We start from the raw sequence: 21061 nt of genomic DNA, 5'->3' as shown, positions 1-21061 counted from the left end.
AATTATGTTGCAATATTGTGGTGTATTTTCTTTCCTTTTCTTTTCAAGTCGCACTGCAACGCACCGCAACGCACTGCTCTCGGCGCCTTTGGATCGTCTTATTGGAGTCGTCTAGTAAGAAGAGAAAAATTCTAACATCAAAATGTGTCTTAACATACCAATAATTTTTTGCGACCGGAAATGAAATAACTAATTTGAAAACAACGAACTTGGACATTGCGCATGCAAATGATGACAAATAGATATTCCGAAAGGACACCGGAACTCGTTAACGGCGCAACGATTTTCTTTGTTGCATCACAAGCCGTTTGCAGTTTGACCGTAAAATTCAGCTTAACAAGAAACTGTTGTCGAATAATCTACTCGACGAGACGTCAGTTAAGTTGTTTCAAGATCGTCGCGCCTCTTAACTCCGTCACTATTCTACTCGAGTGAATCTTGCTCGAGCGTAACCAAGATGGCCGCGCAACGGTTTTGTTGATCTTTCGTGAGACATATCATGTCGCTTTTCATTTTCGTGCTGTTTGCTTGAACGGCCGTTTTCCCCGTGTCTTTATGCCATGATAAATCAAGTTTTCAGAATTTCTCTAATATACTTTTCTAATAAATATCTTCATTTATGCTACATTATAATATATGTATATTAGCGGTGTTTGTACAATTTCTAATGAACAATGACTTTCTTTGCAATTTTATTGTGGAAAATTTAATTACACATTAAAATATACTACATGTATTTTTGTAACTATTAAAATATTTTATTATTTTAAGAAATTGTTGTCATCTTAATCTTTGTGATCTAGTCTAGATATGAGAAATCTCGAAAAAAATTTGTGAAAATTGTATCTTTTTCAATTTTTCAAAATTATTACATCTCCGACTGTGTATACTGTATTTTGAATAAGAGAGTAAGAATTGTATAAAGAATTAATGAAACGCTATAACGGAAATTTCCTGCTGCAGTTTTTTTTACTCTTATTATATGGTGACAAATCATAGAGAACGAGTTTTTTTTACATCGAAGAATGTCCCATGCATAATATAATACTGCGCTGAGATTTAATCCGCTTTCTAAAATCGGTATACTCTTTAAAGACGATATCACTCCAGTGATAAAAAGGTCAATCTGTTATTAATTATTGCAATTCATTATGAGAGCGGTTTGTTAAATTATGTTCAGAAGAAGATAAAGACACAGATACGAAAGTGAATACCGGTTCGTGTAATTAAACCAAATTTTCGGCCAAGTCAGCACATTAATCAAGCAAATTTCGCCGCCATCTGTGACCCCTAGTAGATGTCATACACGGATATGGTTTACGCACGGCAGGTGGTCGCGTCGGCTGCTCTTTATTAGGAATTTGTTTCTACATTTCTCTATTGCGTATACATACCATTTCATACCAAAGATTTTAAGTTTGTAGTCGCTTATAATTTTGAAAGAGTCCCAACCAGGTTTAATAAATTTGAATGTCCTCATTTTATAAAAATATATTTTAGTAGACAATGGCTTTACTTCTCTAATAATAGGTGGGTAATAATTTTAGGAGAATAATTTTTTTTTGTAACAGAGTCCGAAACGTGTTCGCTCTGACAAAAGGGTGAGAAAATCTTTCGGAAAAGAAAGAGCATTAACGATGGCTCTTAAAACTATTTGGAAAGTTGAAGAGAAAGAGGGAGGATGAGACACGGGTTGCGAAAAGACAGCCGAAGCGGCGAATTCGTGAACATCAAACGAATTAAATCTCTGCGGAGAGCCGACCGCAGAAACTAATATCTCGACGCTTCTTCCGTCCGTCCATCCGTTCGTTCGTTTACCGTTTCATCGTGTCTCCACGTCTTTGTCGTGCAACACTCTCGTTCGCTTTGTCTCTTCGATTTCAGTCGTCAATGCGTTCTCTCGCAATCTGGTTTTAGAAGGCTAAAAATAATCATTTGGCTCTGGAAGAGAGAGAGAGAGACGATGTAAATGAAAAATATAATTGAAAAATTTATAATTAATTAAATTAACACAAGTAATATAAAATTAATATCTAAATTGATATTGAAATTAAAATTTATAAATTGAATCGCAAATTGAGTAATTATTATATGAAAAATAATACACATATTATCGTATTACTTTTGAAACTTTTAATTTTTTTACTAGGTTTCTTTTCTTCTCATTTGTCTTTATATTATATTTATATGAATGTGTGTGTGTGTGTGTGTGTGTGTGTGTGTGTGTGTGTGTGTGTGTGTGTGTGTGTGTGTGTGTGTGTGTGTGTGTGTGTGTGAACATATATGTTTCACTTGCATTGCAGTTATATGCGTATAATCAAATCAATATGCCTTTTGCGAAAGGCTCACCTTCGTTGCGGAGTGCGCGATAGTCTTCTCTTTAATTATTTTCCTGAAGTCTGTAGATTGGAAATTAATTTTATCTTACGCGCGCGCGCCGGTTATTAATATTTCTATCTTACATTGATTTCAGTCATAAACATAGCTAAATTAATTATATTGGCAAATAGAATATCAGCTAGACGTGCGAATACATTTAACATACGCTCAATCTGTTTATTACTCACGCAGCTGATTGCAGCATTTTTTTTTATCATAACAATTAAATGCCTTCAATTTAATCAAACATTTCTAATTCAATTTAATCAAACGCAATTTTTAGAATACGCTTGGGAAGCCATGAAAAATCAAAGATGTAATATATTCATAATTAAGATTTACAATTTTCTCGATAGTATCGAGATCTTAAAATGTTTGGACTCCAACAGTTAACAGTTAAACTCTAAATGCCATGTCGGCTATTAGAAAAACGGAGCATTGCATTAAAACGCATGCTGCTCTGTATTTTCAACTTGACGTTTCCGTACCAAGCATTCTTGTGTATTCTCATCTCCAATTAGCTTAATAAAATAAGATGATAAGAAGGTAAACCCTTATTCTTTCGAATAAGGTTATAAGGACTGTCTCCCCAAAAACGAGACGACCTTATATGTACATGATCGTCGCTCGGTCTCGATCATGAGTGAGAATTTTTAACCTGGACTGTACAGTCGGGTTGCGCAGGTGTGACCGATGGCGGCGGCCTTTGATCCTGGAGCGACTCTTCGGCTACTTTGTCCACGACTCATCGCGCCCGCCTTCCTCCCCTTTTCTCTCTCTCTCTCTCTCTCTCTCTCTCTCTCTCTCTCTCTCTCTCTCTCTCTCTCTCTCTCTTTCTTTTTTATCATTCGATTCGATTATTTCCTAATGGCTAACGCCATTGCGAAAACGGCCATCGCGTATTCTCGCCGGTAAACATTACGCGGAGTAAAAAATACACGGGGTCGCCCCGGTTATTGGATAACGACGTTAATTGACAATATTTTCTTCGTTCCGAGGGTCAACGCGGGCATAACGAAAATTATAAAACGGGAACCGGTATTACGCGGCGGCATCATCCGCTAACAGGATACGACGGCGAGCGGCTTATTTTAGGCTACTCCTCGCGAGGAAGCGATTAGCCGATCGAATCGATACGGCAATTTTCTTGTCAAGCTTTACATACCACCGGGATTGATTTTCTGCGATCTAATCGCCTAAAGAGATTCGCCTATAGAAATAAAGCTATAGATATTTAAATAAACTATTCAACTCTATATGCTTTAATCTTGATAGATTACGTTGCAATACGTTGTATTCTAAAAACTAGATTGCAATATTCACCTCCATGTAACAACATCCGATAAAATAAGGATACGGATGCTTTAATTGGCTGCTCTTTAAACCGGCAATTAATTTTTAATAACAAATTGATTTTTAAGAAAATTACGTGATAATACGCGCGATCATAACGAGCTCGAGACTACGGCGGAATTTTTTAAAGCGATAATCCAGAAAATATATTTTGATATAAAAATTTTAAAAAATAAATAAATAAAACATAGATGCATTAAAAATATGTTCGATCTTTAATGATTTAAAACATAAATATCTAATTAATAATTTGAATTTTTAAACGTAGGCATAACAGCTTGGAAAATATATATAATCAATTAATAGAATGCGTTATGTTTCATTTAAAAATATATATTGATTCTGCAAAATAAGATTTATATCCATATTTCTAATCTATAATTCTTATAATTAGAAATCGCTAGAAAGCCAAAGGAGAACTTGTGGTAGAAATATTTTGAACTATAGCTTTAGTTAGTTCACCGGGAACTATGATAGTTATGGCTCTTGGAATTCCGTAGTCTGAGCACCGTAACGAATGGCGTAATACTTTTATGGGGAGAACCCTTCCATGTCCCGAAAATACATTTAATTTGTAGCCCTATAGAGACGATTCTCTAAACTATTCTGGCGGCGGTTGCTTAAAAAAAACTTCGATTTATTTTGCATATTTCGACAACTGATTATAAAATGATAACATGATAACATTCGTACGTATCATATTCAAAAGTTGTTTTATCATATATAGACCATCATAGATCTTTTCAAAAAAATTGAAGTAAAATCTGAATGCAAGAGAAACGAGCCATATGCTACCGAAAAATCTTATCTCGACTGCGTTTAAGACGTATAAATGAAAAGTATTAGAAAATGTCTAATATTAACTCTCTGTATTTTTATACAAAAATATTTCCAAAAGATCGTTATTTGCTACGCAGCTGCGTGTGATTTAATCTTCGAGTTTTAGCTCATGTTAATGCAACCTTGAAAGTGAAATTAATTAATAATTATCTCTTGTTCTGATTGTACCAACATATCCTGCATTTATCTATCTATATCTATGTAAATTCTATGTAATATAGAGAAATTCAACGGCGGATCGGTCTGCTGTAATATACTGTATGCACTTTTTACTGTATGTACTTTCCATCTCTGGATTTATTCGCACAAACTGTGCGGGATTAATTGTGCGCAACGTGCGTTAAGTAAGTGGCGAAAATAATAAAGCACGCGGCGCGGGACTAAAAACGGCGTTCGTTTAATTTCCCAATATCCTCTTTTTTTTTTTCCTCTTGTCGCGCGACCATCGTATTTTACGTCTAACGCGTTTTCACGGGGAATTTTTTCCGGCACGTAGCTTCGCGAGCGATTACTCAGACAACGCCAGCGATAAAATCTTAATACACCTATTCGTATCGGTAAGCTAATTATCGCATTGCGTTCCTAAGAGAGACACGGTCTTGTTATCGGTATAGGATTTAATTGCCGCTGAATCGACAGTTCGTTTGCGCAATAGCCTTGCGCCTTCACTCGTTCATTATTTGCACGCGCGATAACCATGCGGCGCTACCATGAGAGCAGAATCACTTTCAGATCTTTCCGTGAGAAACCATACGGATTACCGATAAAATTACATTGTTGTAAAATGATTCTTTAAACATTCCCGTTCGATTATTTGCTTCCTATCTCGCTAGAACGCTACTTTTTATTCTGTGAAACGTTAAAGTTTGTAAAAGGAATAAATTATTTTGTCCAGATTCGATTTCTGACTGGTGATATTTTTTTACAATACAAATTTCGTATATTTCGAGGGGAGCAAAGTGGAGATGCAATCGATTTTCGGATTTGATTAGCGATTTAAGAATATAGCTTTGAGCTGCTGCGTTGGAAATCTGCTGATAATAACAACACGTAGCTCGCGATATTATTGTTCCAAATTTATATTAAATAATATATTTAATATAAATTTAATTAAGAAGAAATGAAAAGTTATAAAACATTTAGATCCTGTCTGCCGAGCGATGCAATTTCATCGTTTGAAATTATTTTATATATATATATATATATATATATATATATATATATATATATTTAGATAATACATGTAATTAGAAATACTCAAAAAAATTTATTATATTGTAATGTTGGCAGCAAGAATATATTAATAAAATATTAATAAAATACTGAAAGCAATTTAAAGCAATAAACGGATTAAAATTGTGAAAAAGTAACAAGTCGATTCTACGTATATTTATATATATATATATATATATATATATATATATATATATATATATTTGACAAATCAATTTAGCACGCGCGTGTGTTTGAGGATAAGTGTATAAGTACAAACATGACTAACCGTGTCTAATCTTGTTCTGTTGCAGAACAAGCCAATCATTTGAACCTGTTCAACAATCGCCAACAGCCGAAGAAGAAGCGCAAGAGTCGGACCGCGTTCACGAATCAGCAGATCTTCGAGTTGGAGAAAAGATTTTTGTATCAGAAATACTTGAGCCCGGCCGACAGGGACGAGATTGCCGCTCAGCTAGGTCTGAGCAATGCCCAAGTGATCACGTGGTTCCAAAACAGAAGAGCGAAGCTCAAGAGGGACATGGAGGAGCTTAAGAAGGACGTGCAGACTGTGAATCCACTTCTGGTCGCTCAACATCACAAGACTTTTCTGGAGAACGTGCAAGATCTGGGAATCTTAAAGAAACGACCATTGCCAAACTCTATGGACGAGAAATCGTAGAGGTCAATCCGATACCGCCTTCTCGATCTTTCGTGTGCAATCGAGGCTCGACGGGAGAATCGGACAGTCGTGTAAAACGTCATATTATATGTATTTGGCCGCGAAAGAGAAGGTTGAATACGTGATACATAGATTTCGTGTTGCGATGTATTATTCGGACAAACACGTAACGCGAAAAACTGCGAGTGCATCTTGTACAGTTTTCTTTTTACGTGTACGACTCGATTCCTTGGCATATTTTAACATCCTTGGAGAAATTCTTGAGGAGAGTTTTACGGTAAAGGACATTTTTCCGGACATTTTACCTAACGCTGACCGTCTAATAATCTATTCAACATTCAAGCTTCATTTTTTCGAAAACTATAAAGCTGTTTGCATTGTTATCATATATACATTTTCTCGACGAATATTCTATCTCCAAATAATGGTCCAAAACGATTACGATTCTATATACAGAAATACGGATTTAATAGGGGAAGTGTCGTGTTAAAATTTTCAAGAGGGATTTTCGTTATGCTTGTTAGAACTGAGAAAAATGGCGTCATGTCGTAATTGACGGCTTTAAATGGAAAGCGTATCATAGCTCGCTGCAATTTTACGCGCAGAGCGCGATGTATTATAATGTATTTATTTCCAAATGGAGAGAAAATGAGAGAGAGTGAGAGAGAGAGAGAGAGAGAGAGAGAGAGAGAGAGAGAGAGAAAGAGAAAAAGAGCGAGTTGTGAGAAGGGAGAGGGCGGCTAAAAACCGTCGATAATAAATTATTAAATGAATATTATTCCGTAAATTATATATAAATAACCACGCGTTGTGGCGCCATTGTGTACATACATTGTATATAGGTATACATCGTTCCCTTGATAATGTTACGTATATAAGTATGATAGAGCCGTTATACATGATTAGAATTAAAAGAAATCATAAAGCATAAATGGGACACTGCAATATACCTGATTATGAGTTTAATTAGTGAATTTTAGGAGCGAGTAAGATGTATATCTGCAAACGACGATTCGTGATAGTGATAGTGAGGTGCGTGAGACTAAATTAGGAGCGCGTGTGTAAACCGACTTAATACAGTGTATAGAAAAGCTAAAATAAATGGAAATTATTGAACGGACATTAAACTGATTGAAACTGTTTCTATTAACTTCTTCAACCATTATTTCTTCCTTTCGGTTCTCTCACACTGACGCACGTGATAAGTGAAGATATCGGTAAAACTTGCAAACAACTTATTATCTTTCTTTTAAAAGTAAGAAATTTACACCGATTACTAAATAATCTATAATTTTTTTTTTCCACAAAAGAAGTTGCAGAATAACAAAACATTACACGAAATTTGCGCTATTTTTTTCTCGGATCGCTCTAACGAGAAATTTACATTTTATTAACTTCTTTAATCATTATCTCTCTCTTTTCAATTTTCTTACGAGCTAACTATTTAAGCACGAAGATACAAGTAAAGCTTGCGAAATACTTACTACTTTCAGTTTTAAAAATAAGAAATTTACACCGATTATTAAAATATAATCTTTTTTCACAAAAGAAGGCGCAGAATAATAAAACATTACACGAAATTTGTGCTATTCTTTCTCGGATCGCTTTGACGAGGGGATTTTCATTTTATTGTGCTTTGCGTAATATCGCGCGTAAAAAAGGCTCGACGTGCACGAGCAAGGAGCCACAGACGCGCAGTACACACAGAGATGAAAAGGAATTATTCTCCAAAAATAGCGTGTAACCGCGTTGCGGCCCTTCTCGGAATCTTTTTGAAGCTATTCGCAAGGTTTACCCAGAGGCGTAATTTATTAAGATGAAGTCATTTCGCGGGCCTTTTCCTCGTTGTATCCGCTCGTAATCCGGAGTCTGGCACTCATCATAACCGAATGCTTTTGCTAGACGATAGATTAGAACTTCGAGACTGCGGATCGCGGAATATCGCTGAAAATCTGTTGCGACAACTACACTCGGAATATTTCTTCATTTTTTTTCAGGTAAACTAAATATAAACTAAAAATCACATATATAAATATATTGATGTTGAAAAAACGCTTGGCTATAAAAATTTATTAAAGCCCAATTTTTTTTTTTTAACGATATAATTTTATGAGTAATTATTCTATTCTACATCTTACTAAAACAATGTAAGATTTGTTAAAGTAAAATCCATCAAAGTTTCCTTATTTAATCACCAAATTTCCAAAAGCTTTTAGAAAGCTTGTAGCTTTTAGAATTGCATTAATTATGAAAAAAAGGCAGCAGAGATGTGTTATGATCTAAAAACCGTTTAGCAAACATTAGCGTTAGAGAAAGCGTTCCAATATTTCAGAAATATTAGGTATCATAAACTGCACACTTGCAAAAGCCGCCGGGCCCTTATTAGAAATGAGCACCCAGGTACACCCGAGAGGAGCATATAATTAGCATATACTTAACGCGCGCAACACACGCACTCACATCCGTTACAAACATTTTAGATTCGATTAATCTATTGCGCTGGCAGTAGCACGCGTTTTGTATCAAAGATAATGACGACAGGTTAATGATAGACTCATTAACGAGACCTCATATCAAACGGTTCCGTTTAGCATCAGATATTCAAGTAACAGGAAGCAGGTTGGTAATGTCGAGCTATCTGCTCGTATATCATGCATTGCAAGATTCATCGCTGATATGTGATTAGCCGTGCTCTATTTATAGCACAGCTTGTACATTATGTGAAAAAATATTTCCAACCTTCGTCGCGATTTATATACCTACCTTATATAAATTTTTCAGCCTGCGCGGATTTGCGAAAATTCCCAAATATCCGGCACTTTAAGAGATCGACTGTTTATTGCGCTCGTTATGGTAGGCCTGATCGGCACATGCGATCATCACAAAGCGAAGGCATCGATAATTCAAAGATTCACAGATAAAAAAAAACTGTTTAGGTTTAAGCGAACAAAAACGCTTATAGTGTAAAAGTGTCAAATCGAGAGATGATCAAGCGCGTAAAATGCAAGTAGGAATTTCTTTTATAGAATATTGTCTTATGACAACACACAGATCGAGACAGAATAATGCGACTTTTTTGCACGCACTTGAACGAATCGGAGGAGGTTCGTAGCCATTGCTGATATCAACGGGCCTCATATATGAAGCAGTAAGCAAGGTAGCTCATACCGCCCTGTAATTCAGACGCCGCAACATCCAAATAAAGAATTTCATAATGGCGATGATGACCACCGCCAATTTTCTCGATATATCCGATACACCAATAATTCAGGTGATCTCCGATCGGAATGAGCATGCGATATCATTCATTGCCCCCCTCCCTCTCTCTTCTTCCCCCTCCTTCTCCCCCTCCCTCCAACTCTCGAGTGCGGTAAACGCGAGAGTCTCGCATGAAATCGCGCGAATAACGCGTGACACTAACGAATAACATTTTAATTGCAATAATCCTAATAGTCACACATTTATATCTCGTAAAGTTTATTATCGCGATTGTAATATATAGCACCACTCTTGGCATATTGGACGTAATTAATTTACGGTTCGCTTAACATCGCGAGACCGAGACTCTTAAATATTTTCGATATATTACTCGTAATTAAATAGCATTGCGAAACGGTCCTAGTTAAATGTGCAGAGATCGAGTTTACTCAATGTCTTACATTACCGACAGACTGCACGCGAAATGAATGTTATTACCTACCAGATTATCGAAATATTAATTTCGTAGTAATTATTGGTCGGTTGGCAGCAGTCAAACTGCCCTCGTTTACTCACCGAGCCCTGAAGGAAAACCTCCGAAAATTGGTCCGATTAAAAAAACATGTCTCTTCATTTCGCTCAATTGAATTTCGCAAATTTTCTCCTCGACAATTCCGTATATAATATAAACGACAAGTAGCAATTATTCGAAAAAAACACAAATTTCCAACTAAAGAGTCATCGAAGGAACTTATTATGGCTTTTTAGTAATGTCGTTTCATGCGCCGCCCTACATATCACAAAAAATAATAAAAAAATATATAAATAAATACTGTATGAAAATTGTAAGATCGCCGAAACATCATTCCGAAGCGAACGATCGTCCCTCTCTAGTCTTCTGCAACAGCTAACGACTTGTTCCCGGTCATCCAAAATGACGGAAATGACAGACCATCGATGATAAATGCTGGGTTCGTCGGATATTAGAATTTTCTACGGTAACACGTCTGCGCTCTAAAATATATAAACCTCTCGCGAGATATACCATATATCGGAATGACCTCCTCGAACACGGTCTGCGCTCGTCTCACGCCACGCTAATCTGTCTCTAGTCTAGCGAAGCTACATCGTCGCACGTGTCGGCGACCGCTACCGATCGCCCGGGAAAGATTCGAGTGTGTGCGAGCGGCGGGCGCATTTAGCCCCAGCCGTTGTTTTGCATAACCCCGGAGCCAGGAGATATTCTCGCGGAGCTCATTTTCCCGGCATTGACACGCCCACGTAATTCGGACTCATTTACTCGTTGACTCGCTTAACCCGCCAGCCAGTCATGCGTCAGTCAGACCGGCGCGCGCGAAGCGCCGCAGATCCATAATTTCGATTCGAAACCGTGTTTCAGCACGCGAGAAACGAGCCCCTCCTCCCCTTTCCCCCCGCTCGAATGTAATTAGACGTGGATCTAGGCCCCGGCCCATCAGCGGGCCTCGTTAATGCGATATCTCGACCCTCGCAACGGCGAGCCGCCGATCCTAGCACGCCGATCCTCTCGCCCGTCCCCGCTTCTATTTCGTTCGTTGTTTCCTTCCCCCCCTCCCCGCTCTTTTTTTTCTTCCTTTTTTATATTCCTCATAGACTGACTTCTTTCACGTGATCCTGATCCTCTACCTGTGCGCGATCTTTCATCTCGTCTTCGCCAACGAGGTCCATTTACACGGCGGGAGGACTTCTTTCGGGAGGACTAGCCGCGCTACGGCTCCAGCAACGAGAGCTCGTAGCCCCGACGATGGAAGATTAATATGTGGGAGTGTTTAGGCGAGAATGGGTGGGGGATCGAGACGATATATTATTCGCGCGGTTGGAGAGTCTCGCAACGCAAAACGTTACCTCGGTTAGATAACAGATGATGAGTGAATATATAAACGGAATTTTTATAATTTATATATATGCTCTTAACAGAGTAATGAGTAGCGCGCGTGATAATGAATAAACATATACGTTATACGTTTTGACGATGATGCGGTTTGCGCAAAATAAAATTCAAAAAGAACGCAAAAGGAACGCGAATAATTCCAACAATATTTTTATAATTAGCAAAGGAATTCTGTTTGTATTAGTTAATAAATAGGAAATGTAGGGGAAAAGTCAAAACGAGTAAGTAGGACGGTTAAAGAAATATTTAATTATTAGAAAAAGAATAATATCAATATATTATTAAAATTATCTACTAACTACAATGATGATACTTTTGTAAGTTGATGAGTCCTAAGTCTCCTGACGAGTTACGATGAGAAAATATAACTTTCCTGTTTCTCTACGTTGTGAGACGTTACCTCGTTCGATTCTGTCTAAATGTGTCACGCCTTTCCACAAAAATCTAATCAATCGGATAGTATATCTCGCCGTGTTAATTAATAACTCGCGCAAGAACGAACGGAGCTTGGGAAGCTGAAACGTGATTAGCCCCTTCCCACGCGTTATCGGATAAAACGCATCTGGGAAATGCCTGCCAGCTCGCGAGATACCACGCGTACCACGAAGATGGAAGTAATGGAGGCGCATAGGCGTGCGAGCCGTTCGTCGTCGGCATCGTTGGCGCGAATGGGACAGCTGATGGGCCGGTGTCCCCGAGGGCGATCGGTCGAGACCAATCAGCGTTCGTTCGTCCGTCCGCACCCTAATGACACCTGCAGGCTAAAAAGCCATGATATTCAACAGCCGGACGCTAACGAACACCGCCGCGTACACCGCCGCGCGAGCCGTAACGCTGGAAATGCGAAAGGAGCGGCTGCAACACCACATTCATACTCACTTTTCTTTTTTTTTTTTTTTCCCTGACAAACGCAGTCTTTCGAGTTTTTTTGAAATTTTTTGTTTAACGTTTATTTACTCAAATATCGATTATTTTTATGCTATCCGCGTTAGATCTGATTCTGCGTTAGATGTAAAATTTTTCTAACTTATCGCGAAAAAGAGGTAACGAGGCAAACGAGAGGTGATGTGATTAAGCATGAGCTGATTTCGAAGATTCCGAAATATGGCGAAGAAAAAAACTCGCCACTGCGAAATATCGTGGCGAACGCAGACCGTGATGGCGCACAGCCTGCTAACAAGAGGAGACGGTTCGCGCGAGAGCGTTCACGGAGCGGTAATCTAATAACAGCCGATTCCCCGCAAAAAGGGCCCTCCGCGTGTGCGTTAATTCCACCTTGTTTCGCGGATCACTCGGGATGGACGGCGCGTTGCTCCGCGAGGTGCTATGCGTGCGTATGAGAATGATCACGAATTACGATGACGTCAGGTTGACGGAACGGAACGGGTACCAGATAGGTTAATGGTAAGGAGGCTCCGGGACCGAGAGGTAGAGTCTGCCAGCGGTCTGCCAGCTCCTGATTACAGACCACCGGATACTCTACACTCTCGCTCTCACTTCGGTTATTGTACCGAGCGGTGCCGGGACACCACTATAGATCACCGGCCGTCCGGCAGTTTGTCCGATCGGCACGGCGGCGGCGGCGGCTGCGGCGGTTGAGAGAGGAGGTGTTGTAACGCTCGTAAGCGTAGAGGTGGTCCCCGGCATTCCAGTTTCACGAGAAATTTATCGGTGGCGTTCTCCGTGCCCCCCTGCTAATGCGATGCTCGAGGACGCACCGCGTTCGTTTCCGAGGTTCTGTACATCATCGGATCTCTCTCGGATCGGTTCGACCTGCCGGCCGATCCGGTGAGCCGTGAATCTAGGATTATCAGGATTTCTCCTCGTTTCCATTTTCGACGTCCTTAGATTTTATCCGGATCCGAGATTTCTAGACTCTCGTGATTGCACCGGAGAACTTGTCTTCGAGTCCGTTTATCCGAATCCGTTCGCGGCTCCGAAAAATTTCGACGATTTGAATACTTTTATGCTTTCGCCTCGACCGACGAGATCTTCTCGTAAAATTTATAGAGAAAAATTTTTAAAGAATTCGCGTGAATTCTTTTCGTGAGTTATTTGCGTGAGGAAATGAATGGTTAAATTATAGCGTCACTCCCCGATCCTTCACTCGGTAACGATGCGTTATTGTTCAAATAATTTTATATGAGCTCCTCCGGGCGATTGTCGATACAGGCCCACGTCAGAAATGTGTAATATTTTGAATACGATCGTTATGCGAGGCCTGCCCTCCAGTTAAGGGAGATTTAGATTTAGGCATAAGCCGGGGCCGAGGTAACGTCCGCTAGATGCGCTGCGTGGCGTGTGTATGTCGGCTCAGACAGATTAGAGGCTGCGAGATAATTAAGTAGCGCCTTCGAATAACACCCAGCTATATACAACACCGCCGATGCCCGATATTCGTGCCACGGATTTCCCCTTAAGAAATTTTGCTTCTCTTCTGCAATTCTGTGTTCGATAGTGACATCTTCTTCTCTCGAAGAAGAATAATGGAAAAGAGCGAAAGTCAGGATCAGATCGGTCTAGCGTGACGTTATCGTTTAACGTTTCATTTTTCAATGATTATATATATTTCACGATGTCCGAAGAGTAAAATTAATCGATTAAAGTTTTTTTTTTTTAAGTACTAGCATAAACTTTTTTGCTTAACTGACGAATCGAGGATAATAACTATCGCCATATATAAACGCTATTTCAGACAGAACATGTATATTTCAGTCTGACATCAGAAAAGAATATTTTTATTACAATTTCTTTAATTTTCTCTCTCAATCTACAGATGATAAAAATTTATATTAATGTGTATGAAAAGTCTGATAGAAACGTTTCAAATCGAACATCAAAAAATTTCTGCATTGTGTATTATGTATATTATCCATGTATAGTCTTATGAATTTTAATTTTTTGAAGTACTATCAATTATACGATATCAAACATTTTTTTTTTATTAAAAGTTACGCAAATTTATTAAAAAATCAATAATTAATGGATTCTGCAAAATATCTTTTTTCTCTTTCTTAATTTTTTTGTAATCCTTTACGTGTGATAAGTATGAAAATTAAAAACTATTTAAATAAACAAATTACTTAACAAATGAGCAATCTTCTCTGTTTATTACGATGCCGATACCCAGAAGATGCATCCGTGCGGCGCTCACGGCAGAGACAAAAGGCGTCCATCGCCTCTCGAAGGATTCCACGGATCCCGAGAAAAGGACCACAGCACGAAGCTTCGGATTATTAGTGAGCGGGTAGTCGTAGAAGGTGTGATTCTGACGTGTCGGACGCCTCTTCTCCGCAGGTGAGAGATCACGAGACGAGAGAAAGAAGAGAGAAGGCAGACCCGCGTGGAAGTGAGACGACAGGCGGAACGAGACGACGATATCGGCTGGTGAACGTGCGAGAACGAGACGATACCGGGGCCGCTCGGAGGGGGATGGCAGGGGGTAAAAGACCGTCCCGGGGTGGGAGAAGATCAAACGAGCCGACGAGCCACGGGGTGGTCCCTACCCGCGCTCCTTCGCGTTTCTTCCTTCTCTTCAGCCGCTGCCTACCAAGAGAGTACCCTCGCTCTCTTGGTTTCTCTCTTTTTCTCCCTCTGCGCCATCGTCCCTCTCGCTCCGCAACCTGGTTCTCTTCGCCCACCGTCCTTCTCGCGCTTATATTATTCATATTTCCATGCTCATGTTCCTCGACTATGTGGCTCGACGATCTACGTTCTCGCCGATCTTCCCTGTGCCTGTTACCATACGGCCGGGCCCGCAACAGACCGCGATGCCTCGCGAAATTGTTCGACGGAAAGTTGCATCGGCAACCAACGGCCGACTCGTTGTTTCGGGATCTCTGCCCGGCAGATTTTTTTGCCGCGCGCTCATAATCTTCTAATCGGCGGATTAATCGTGAAACAAATTTTGAATTTTATACTTCAAATATATGAATTAAAATTCAATTTATACGGCTTTAAAGGAGGCGTTCTGATTCTTAATTTCAAAAATATTGGAGATTTTTGCTTTGCAATCATTGTAGGATGTTTGAAAAATTTGTACTAACAATTGAATACAGAGAAATCGCGGAAATTTATATACATATAACTGTTTTATCTTTCGGACTCAAGGGCTACGTGAAGAATCATAGTTGATATCGTAGTTCAATCAGCAAAAAGGCGACACTGCGCTCGACTTGAAAATTCAGAAGCTCGATTGAATACGCACGTGTGCCGAATCCCGTGCGGGCCAAACTCGCCTCGAAAACGACGCGCATTCGATCGTCGTGCGATCGTCGCATTAATAAATTTGCAGCAAATCACTCCGGTGAGGCGCAGAGCGACGCGGGCAGGGAGGGCGACGATTTTAGTTGCAAATCGCAAAGCGCCGCGAGACCCGACAAAGGCCCCATCAAAAGGACCGCTTTTCTCCCCCCTCCTCGTGTACCTCGTGTTCCACCATCCTTTTTCCACCTTCTTCTCGCCTGTACTTCTCTTTCTCGCCGTGCGCCCACTCTCTCTTCGTTTCCTTCTCCACTTCGTAGTCCTCTTCTTCGCGTTCGTCGCTCCTCTTCCCGTCCCGCTTTGCCATCGGGTTTTGATACTCTCTTTCTCCTTCCCCCCTCCCCTCCCCCCGTCCCACCCTCTCTCACTCTTTCTTCCTGAATATCTCTCATTTCTCCACACCTTCGCTATTATCATACAAACATTAATGACGAGCCGGAAAAGTACTGTGGTCAAGAGACCGCAATATTCTCGCTAATCGTACGCCGGCTCCGCTTCTTTGGTTCTGCGCGATAAAGGACAGGAGAGATGTTCATTGTATATGCATTCTCTGGGACAGGTTGCCTAGGTGCGTTAAATAGAGTAAGAAGCAGTAAGGAAGATGTTTTACTTACATTACATAAGACACAAACTTTTTTTCTTACTTTTTTCTTTTTTTCTAGATATATTGTATTATTGTATTATTCTTATGCCAAATGGAAAGGACACTTTTGCTGGAAAATTTAAAACCTTACAGTCACATCAGGAAAATATCTTGTTTTGTGAAACCAAAATTTGTTTTTTGTTGAAGCGACACAATAATTTGGTCAAAATTCGATTTTGCAGTTCTATTTAATAAATGTAGCGAACAAAATCATTTAGTATAAACTATTATTTGTTTATAGTATAAACAAATATTTTTTGTTATTTACGTTTTATTCCTATTATTATTAATTCTTACTGGAATCAAAAGATGTTAACAAAATAAATTTTTGTGTTTTTTTTTCTTTACATAGCGACAGCTTTAATTATCACTTGGTGTACTCAGTCATTTATAAATTCATACAAAAATAATAATATAGCTTCACTATATATGATATTTTATTTACAGAATAGAGAAATGTATTTTGCAGAAACAACTAAATTTTCTGTTATATGAAACAAATTTGACTGCTATTAAAAAATATTTTACTAAAGAATATTTTTAATAAACAATTTTGCTGAAGGTATTAAATTTTTTTTCCCTAATACAGATACAGATCTAAAAATAATTTTGTTGGATCTTCAAAATTATGATGTACGACATTCAAATTGGTTGCTAAAAAATAAAAAATGTTTACAGTATTATTATCATGTTTAGAATCTTACATAATAGTTTAAGAGTTCAACAAATTATTTTCAGATCTAGTCAAATTTTTAAATTTGTCAGCAAAAATTTTCTCCGTGCAAATATTTAATAAAATGAAATGCAAAGAAGACATGCAGCAAGAATAGACATATTTTTGATATATTCCTGACACAATACATGCATGTAAGGGAATAAATATAAAATCAAATAAAAATCTTGATAAAAGAGATAATATACGAAAATAAAAAGAAGTTAATAACGATTTTATATTACATGAGGTACGACATTCAAATTGGTTGCTAAAAAATAAAAAATGTTTACAGTATTATTATCATGTTTAAGAATCTTACATAATAGTTTTGAGAGTTCAACAAATTTGGAGCTCATATTATTATCACGAAAAGAAATATAAAGACTTAAAATGTGATGTGATTGTATCACGGGGATAATATCTCCTGTATTCATTGTGTTATTCGATACAGGAAAAGTGACAAAGGGATGTTAACGTCTTGTAATAGCGGTTAACGCGTCGAACGTGTCTCATGCAAATGAGAATGTCAATTAAACGTGTCGGCTGCCGTCTTAATATGATGTTACCGCATCCCTCGTATTAAGATGACTTCTCCATTCGGAAGCATATTTTGTAGAGAGATATTCCCATCAGCGTCAAAAGGCGTTGTGTCTGGCGCGAACATTGACCACTTCACGAAACATTTCCAGACAATACCATCCACCATCTGGACCGCCATCACGAACGATCACGCGTCAAACCGATGGACGAAAAAGTACGAGAATTTTCAAAACCGCCACTTCGGCACGTATGGCGCGTATACGTGTGTGTGTGTGTGTGTGTGTGTGTGTGTGTGTGTGTGTGTGTGTGTGTGTATTTCGTCAATAAGATCAACAAGAACGTCTCGCTTACGTCCGCGCGAGAATTAGCATAGCCTTACGCCGCCGACGGGTTACTTCAACATCGATGCTTTCAACGACACTTGAAAAAGCTTTCTTTACGACAATAAGTACAAAAACAAAAATTTTCTACGATCTCATCCCATTTCACAGTAGCGATTCGACTCTCGATCGCAATTCGATTTGATGACGCTTCTTCTTTCAGTCGGGATCCTCAGTCAGTCGGCTGAAAGCGCTCGCGCACGGTGTGCGTAGGTGGTTCCGGACATATGCAAAACGAAGAACTGAATTCGGCGCATCCGATGCGTAAATACGCTCGCGCGAGTCGAAGCGAGTCGAAGCGAGGTGGGTGGGACGGGCGCGCGTTTCCTGCGCATTCTTCATGGCGCGATCTCCGGAGATGCCGACTCGATCGAGGGCTCCATTGTCTCATGGACTCGATAGATATATGAGGTAATCCCTTCGCCTCCCCCGTCTGGTCTGCCTCGAATCTCTCACCCTCTCGCGCGCTCTGTCTCTCACCTATCGTCCCGGGTCAGCTCCACTCCTCCGCGCTCGTGGGTCCCGTGGGTCTCAAGGAAGGACCACCCACCCAACCTATACTTAGCGAGGTGTCGGTAAATTGAGCTATAGATGCCAAGGGTAATGCAACGAGGAGGAAGCGGGGGAAACTGCAGGGGTGGTATCGTCAATACGATCCAGGCTATTAGGGACCTTGAGGGCGAGAACGCCCGTGCGCTTGCTTGGCCACCACTAATTTCTTGCGCCACCTGGTCCTTCTTCTACCACAAATCTCTCTCTCTCTCTCTCTCTCTCTCTCTCTCTCTCCCCCTTTCCCTTTCTCTTTTGCCCCTTTCCGACCCTTCCCTTTCTCTCCGGTTCTACTTACGAGAATGGGAAAAGGGAGGTTTCGAGGCGTACTTGCAGTCGGATGGGAAATCATCGTTTGGGTGGTCCCGTACCGTCCGAAATGAGAAGTACAATCAAATTGACTTTGCTGCGATCGCTAACACTTCTCTATCAAACAAACTTTTACGGAGTTGTTGCAAACGTTAAAAACAAAATATCAATAGCGACGGGAAACGTGTTCCAACGGACATACACGCGCGGCAAGGCTAACTAATTCGCGGCGCAGTAAAGCACAGCGAGAGATAAATCTCCGCTCGAAGGATTCAATGAAGCGATTAAACATCTTTCTATTTCACAGGCGTACAACTATAATTTTACGTATTTTTATAACGTCATAAAAAATACGTCCTTTCTAGGATACCGTGATAGGCGCATAACTGTATACTCTGTGTGCGTCACATGCCCGGTGGATATGCCCCGGTGGAATCGCCGGGGTTTTCCACCACCGATAGATGCACTTCTCGTTAAGCGTACGGCGTGCACGCTACTCGGCGCGCAAAGCAGGTTACCACAACGCGGAGGGTCAAATAGCCGCGAACTTCGTCACGAGAGAAGATCGTTCGTGACAGCTTGGCTCGAGTATTTGAAACGACGATGAAACCCGGGCTTTGCCACTCTCGTTGGTCTGCGCGTTGGCCGAGGTTGCGTTTTAGCACGCGAGCTTTTGCAACTTTACGACCGGCACTGTGCACACCCTACCTCCTTCTCGCAACTCTCCCCCTGCTTCCCCCTGCTTTCCCCCTATCAGCTCCCCCCCGCACGGTCTCTTTCTCTCTCTCTCTCTCTCTCTCTCTCTCTCTTTCTCTCGTTCCCGCGTGAATACGAAAACATGTGGGTGTTTGTAGGCAACGGGCTGCTATGGTGCGCCGTACCAAGCACCGTGTCGTAGATAGGCACGTGCATGGTTGGAGCAACAATAAACGCAAAGTGTCGTGATTTATTCTCGAAATTGATTTTAGATCCTTTCGGTCAGTAAAGTACGTCCAAAAGCGCAGGATTTTGTGATTAACAATTTGTGACACTAATTTCAAGAAATTGAACACGCAATCGCATCGGCGATTCTTCCATCTTTCATTGTCCATCTCGCGCTTCGAGAAACGAAACATGTAAATATGTAAAATACGTTCAACTAACAGTAAAACTGTCCATGGGAAATTTGCGCTCTTTAGTACATAGTGAAATATCATAGTGAAATATTTCAATTTCATATCTTTATAAATCTCATTTTATAGTCCATAGCGGACGTACTCGGATCAGTGCGAGAGAAATATATTATTTCTTCGTACGTTGTTGCGATGAGGATTTGCAATAAGGCATTCCAATTTACCAAAGATAGAATAAATCAAGTAAATTACTATGCATTACACTGGTATGAGTACACGATTCCTGAACGACGAATATTTTATCGGTGCGTATGATCGATTCGTACAACGTAAAAACCTGGACAAGATAATTAGTCGTTTAGTCACGGTTAACGATTCGTATCAAAACGCGCATGATGCCGGCCTTCGATCCTTTCGATGCTTTCGCATTACCATCGTATTAATAAGCATTTACGTGTCTAATAAGCGTTAACAAGTTAGTCAGATCATGGACGATAAGTTAGATTCATTACGTGAGTAAAAATATTCTTCGCTATTACAATTTTGATACTTAATCCAACACTTAATTAAAACTATTGGACTATATAAGTTAACAATAACGCAATTATGCAAATTATGCAAATTTCAAAACACAGTTACGAAAATTTCGATTAGTAGACCATACGTATAATGTATAAATAATATATAAATAATTTATAATTAATAATTCTTATCTATACAACATTAAATGCTAATATATTTTAAATAAAATATTTACATTAGAAAAAAAATTATTCTTTCTAGACATGCCTGTAAAATGTTTTATTTAAAATACAATGGCATTAGAATGTTTAAACTTGAAATATAAATATAGAACTTCGAAAAATTTTCTTACTTATGTCTCAAATTTATGTTTCAAGTTTAAATATTCGATCTTAAAGTTGAAATACGCACGCATATTTTATGCTTCCCCAATG

The 21061-nt window shown here is 39.5% G+C and overlaps 2 protein-coding genes across 2 annotated transcripts in view; one reads left to right on the top strand and one right to left on the bottom strand.

Moving 5' to 3' along the window:
* Positions 1-7593, top strand: part of LOC105426965 (uncharacterized) — a 55642-nt gene extending 48049 nt beyond the window's left edge. Inside the window, exon 2 of the mRNA XM_011638435.3 lies at positions 6099-7593. Within this exon, the coding sequence (XP_011636737.2) occupies positions 6099-6466 (368 nt within the window). The 3' untranslated portion in view covers positions 6467-7593. The remainder of the gene's footprint in view (positions 1-6098) is intronic.
* Positions 1-21061, bottom strand: part of LOC105431312 (putative RNA methyltransferase CG11342) — a 238840-nt gene that overhangs the window by 163881 nt on the left and 53898 nt on the right. The window lies entirely within an intron of this gene.

The sequence above is a fragment of the Pogonomyrmex barbatus genome, unplaced genomic scaffold, assembly GCF_055798465.1.
Source record: "Pogonomyrmex barbatus isolate J1 unplaced genomic scaffold, ASM5579846v1 scaffold19, whole genome shotgun sequence".
Taxonomy (NCBI): Eukaryota; Metazoa; Arthropoda; class Insecta; order Hymenoptera; family Formicidae; genus Pogonomyrmex; species Pogonomyrmex barbatus.
This window is presented reverse-complemented; position numbering and strand designations above follow the sequence as displayed.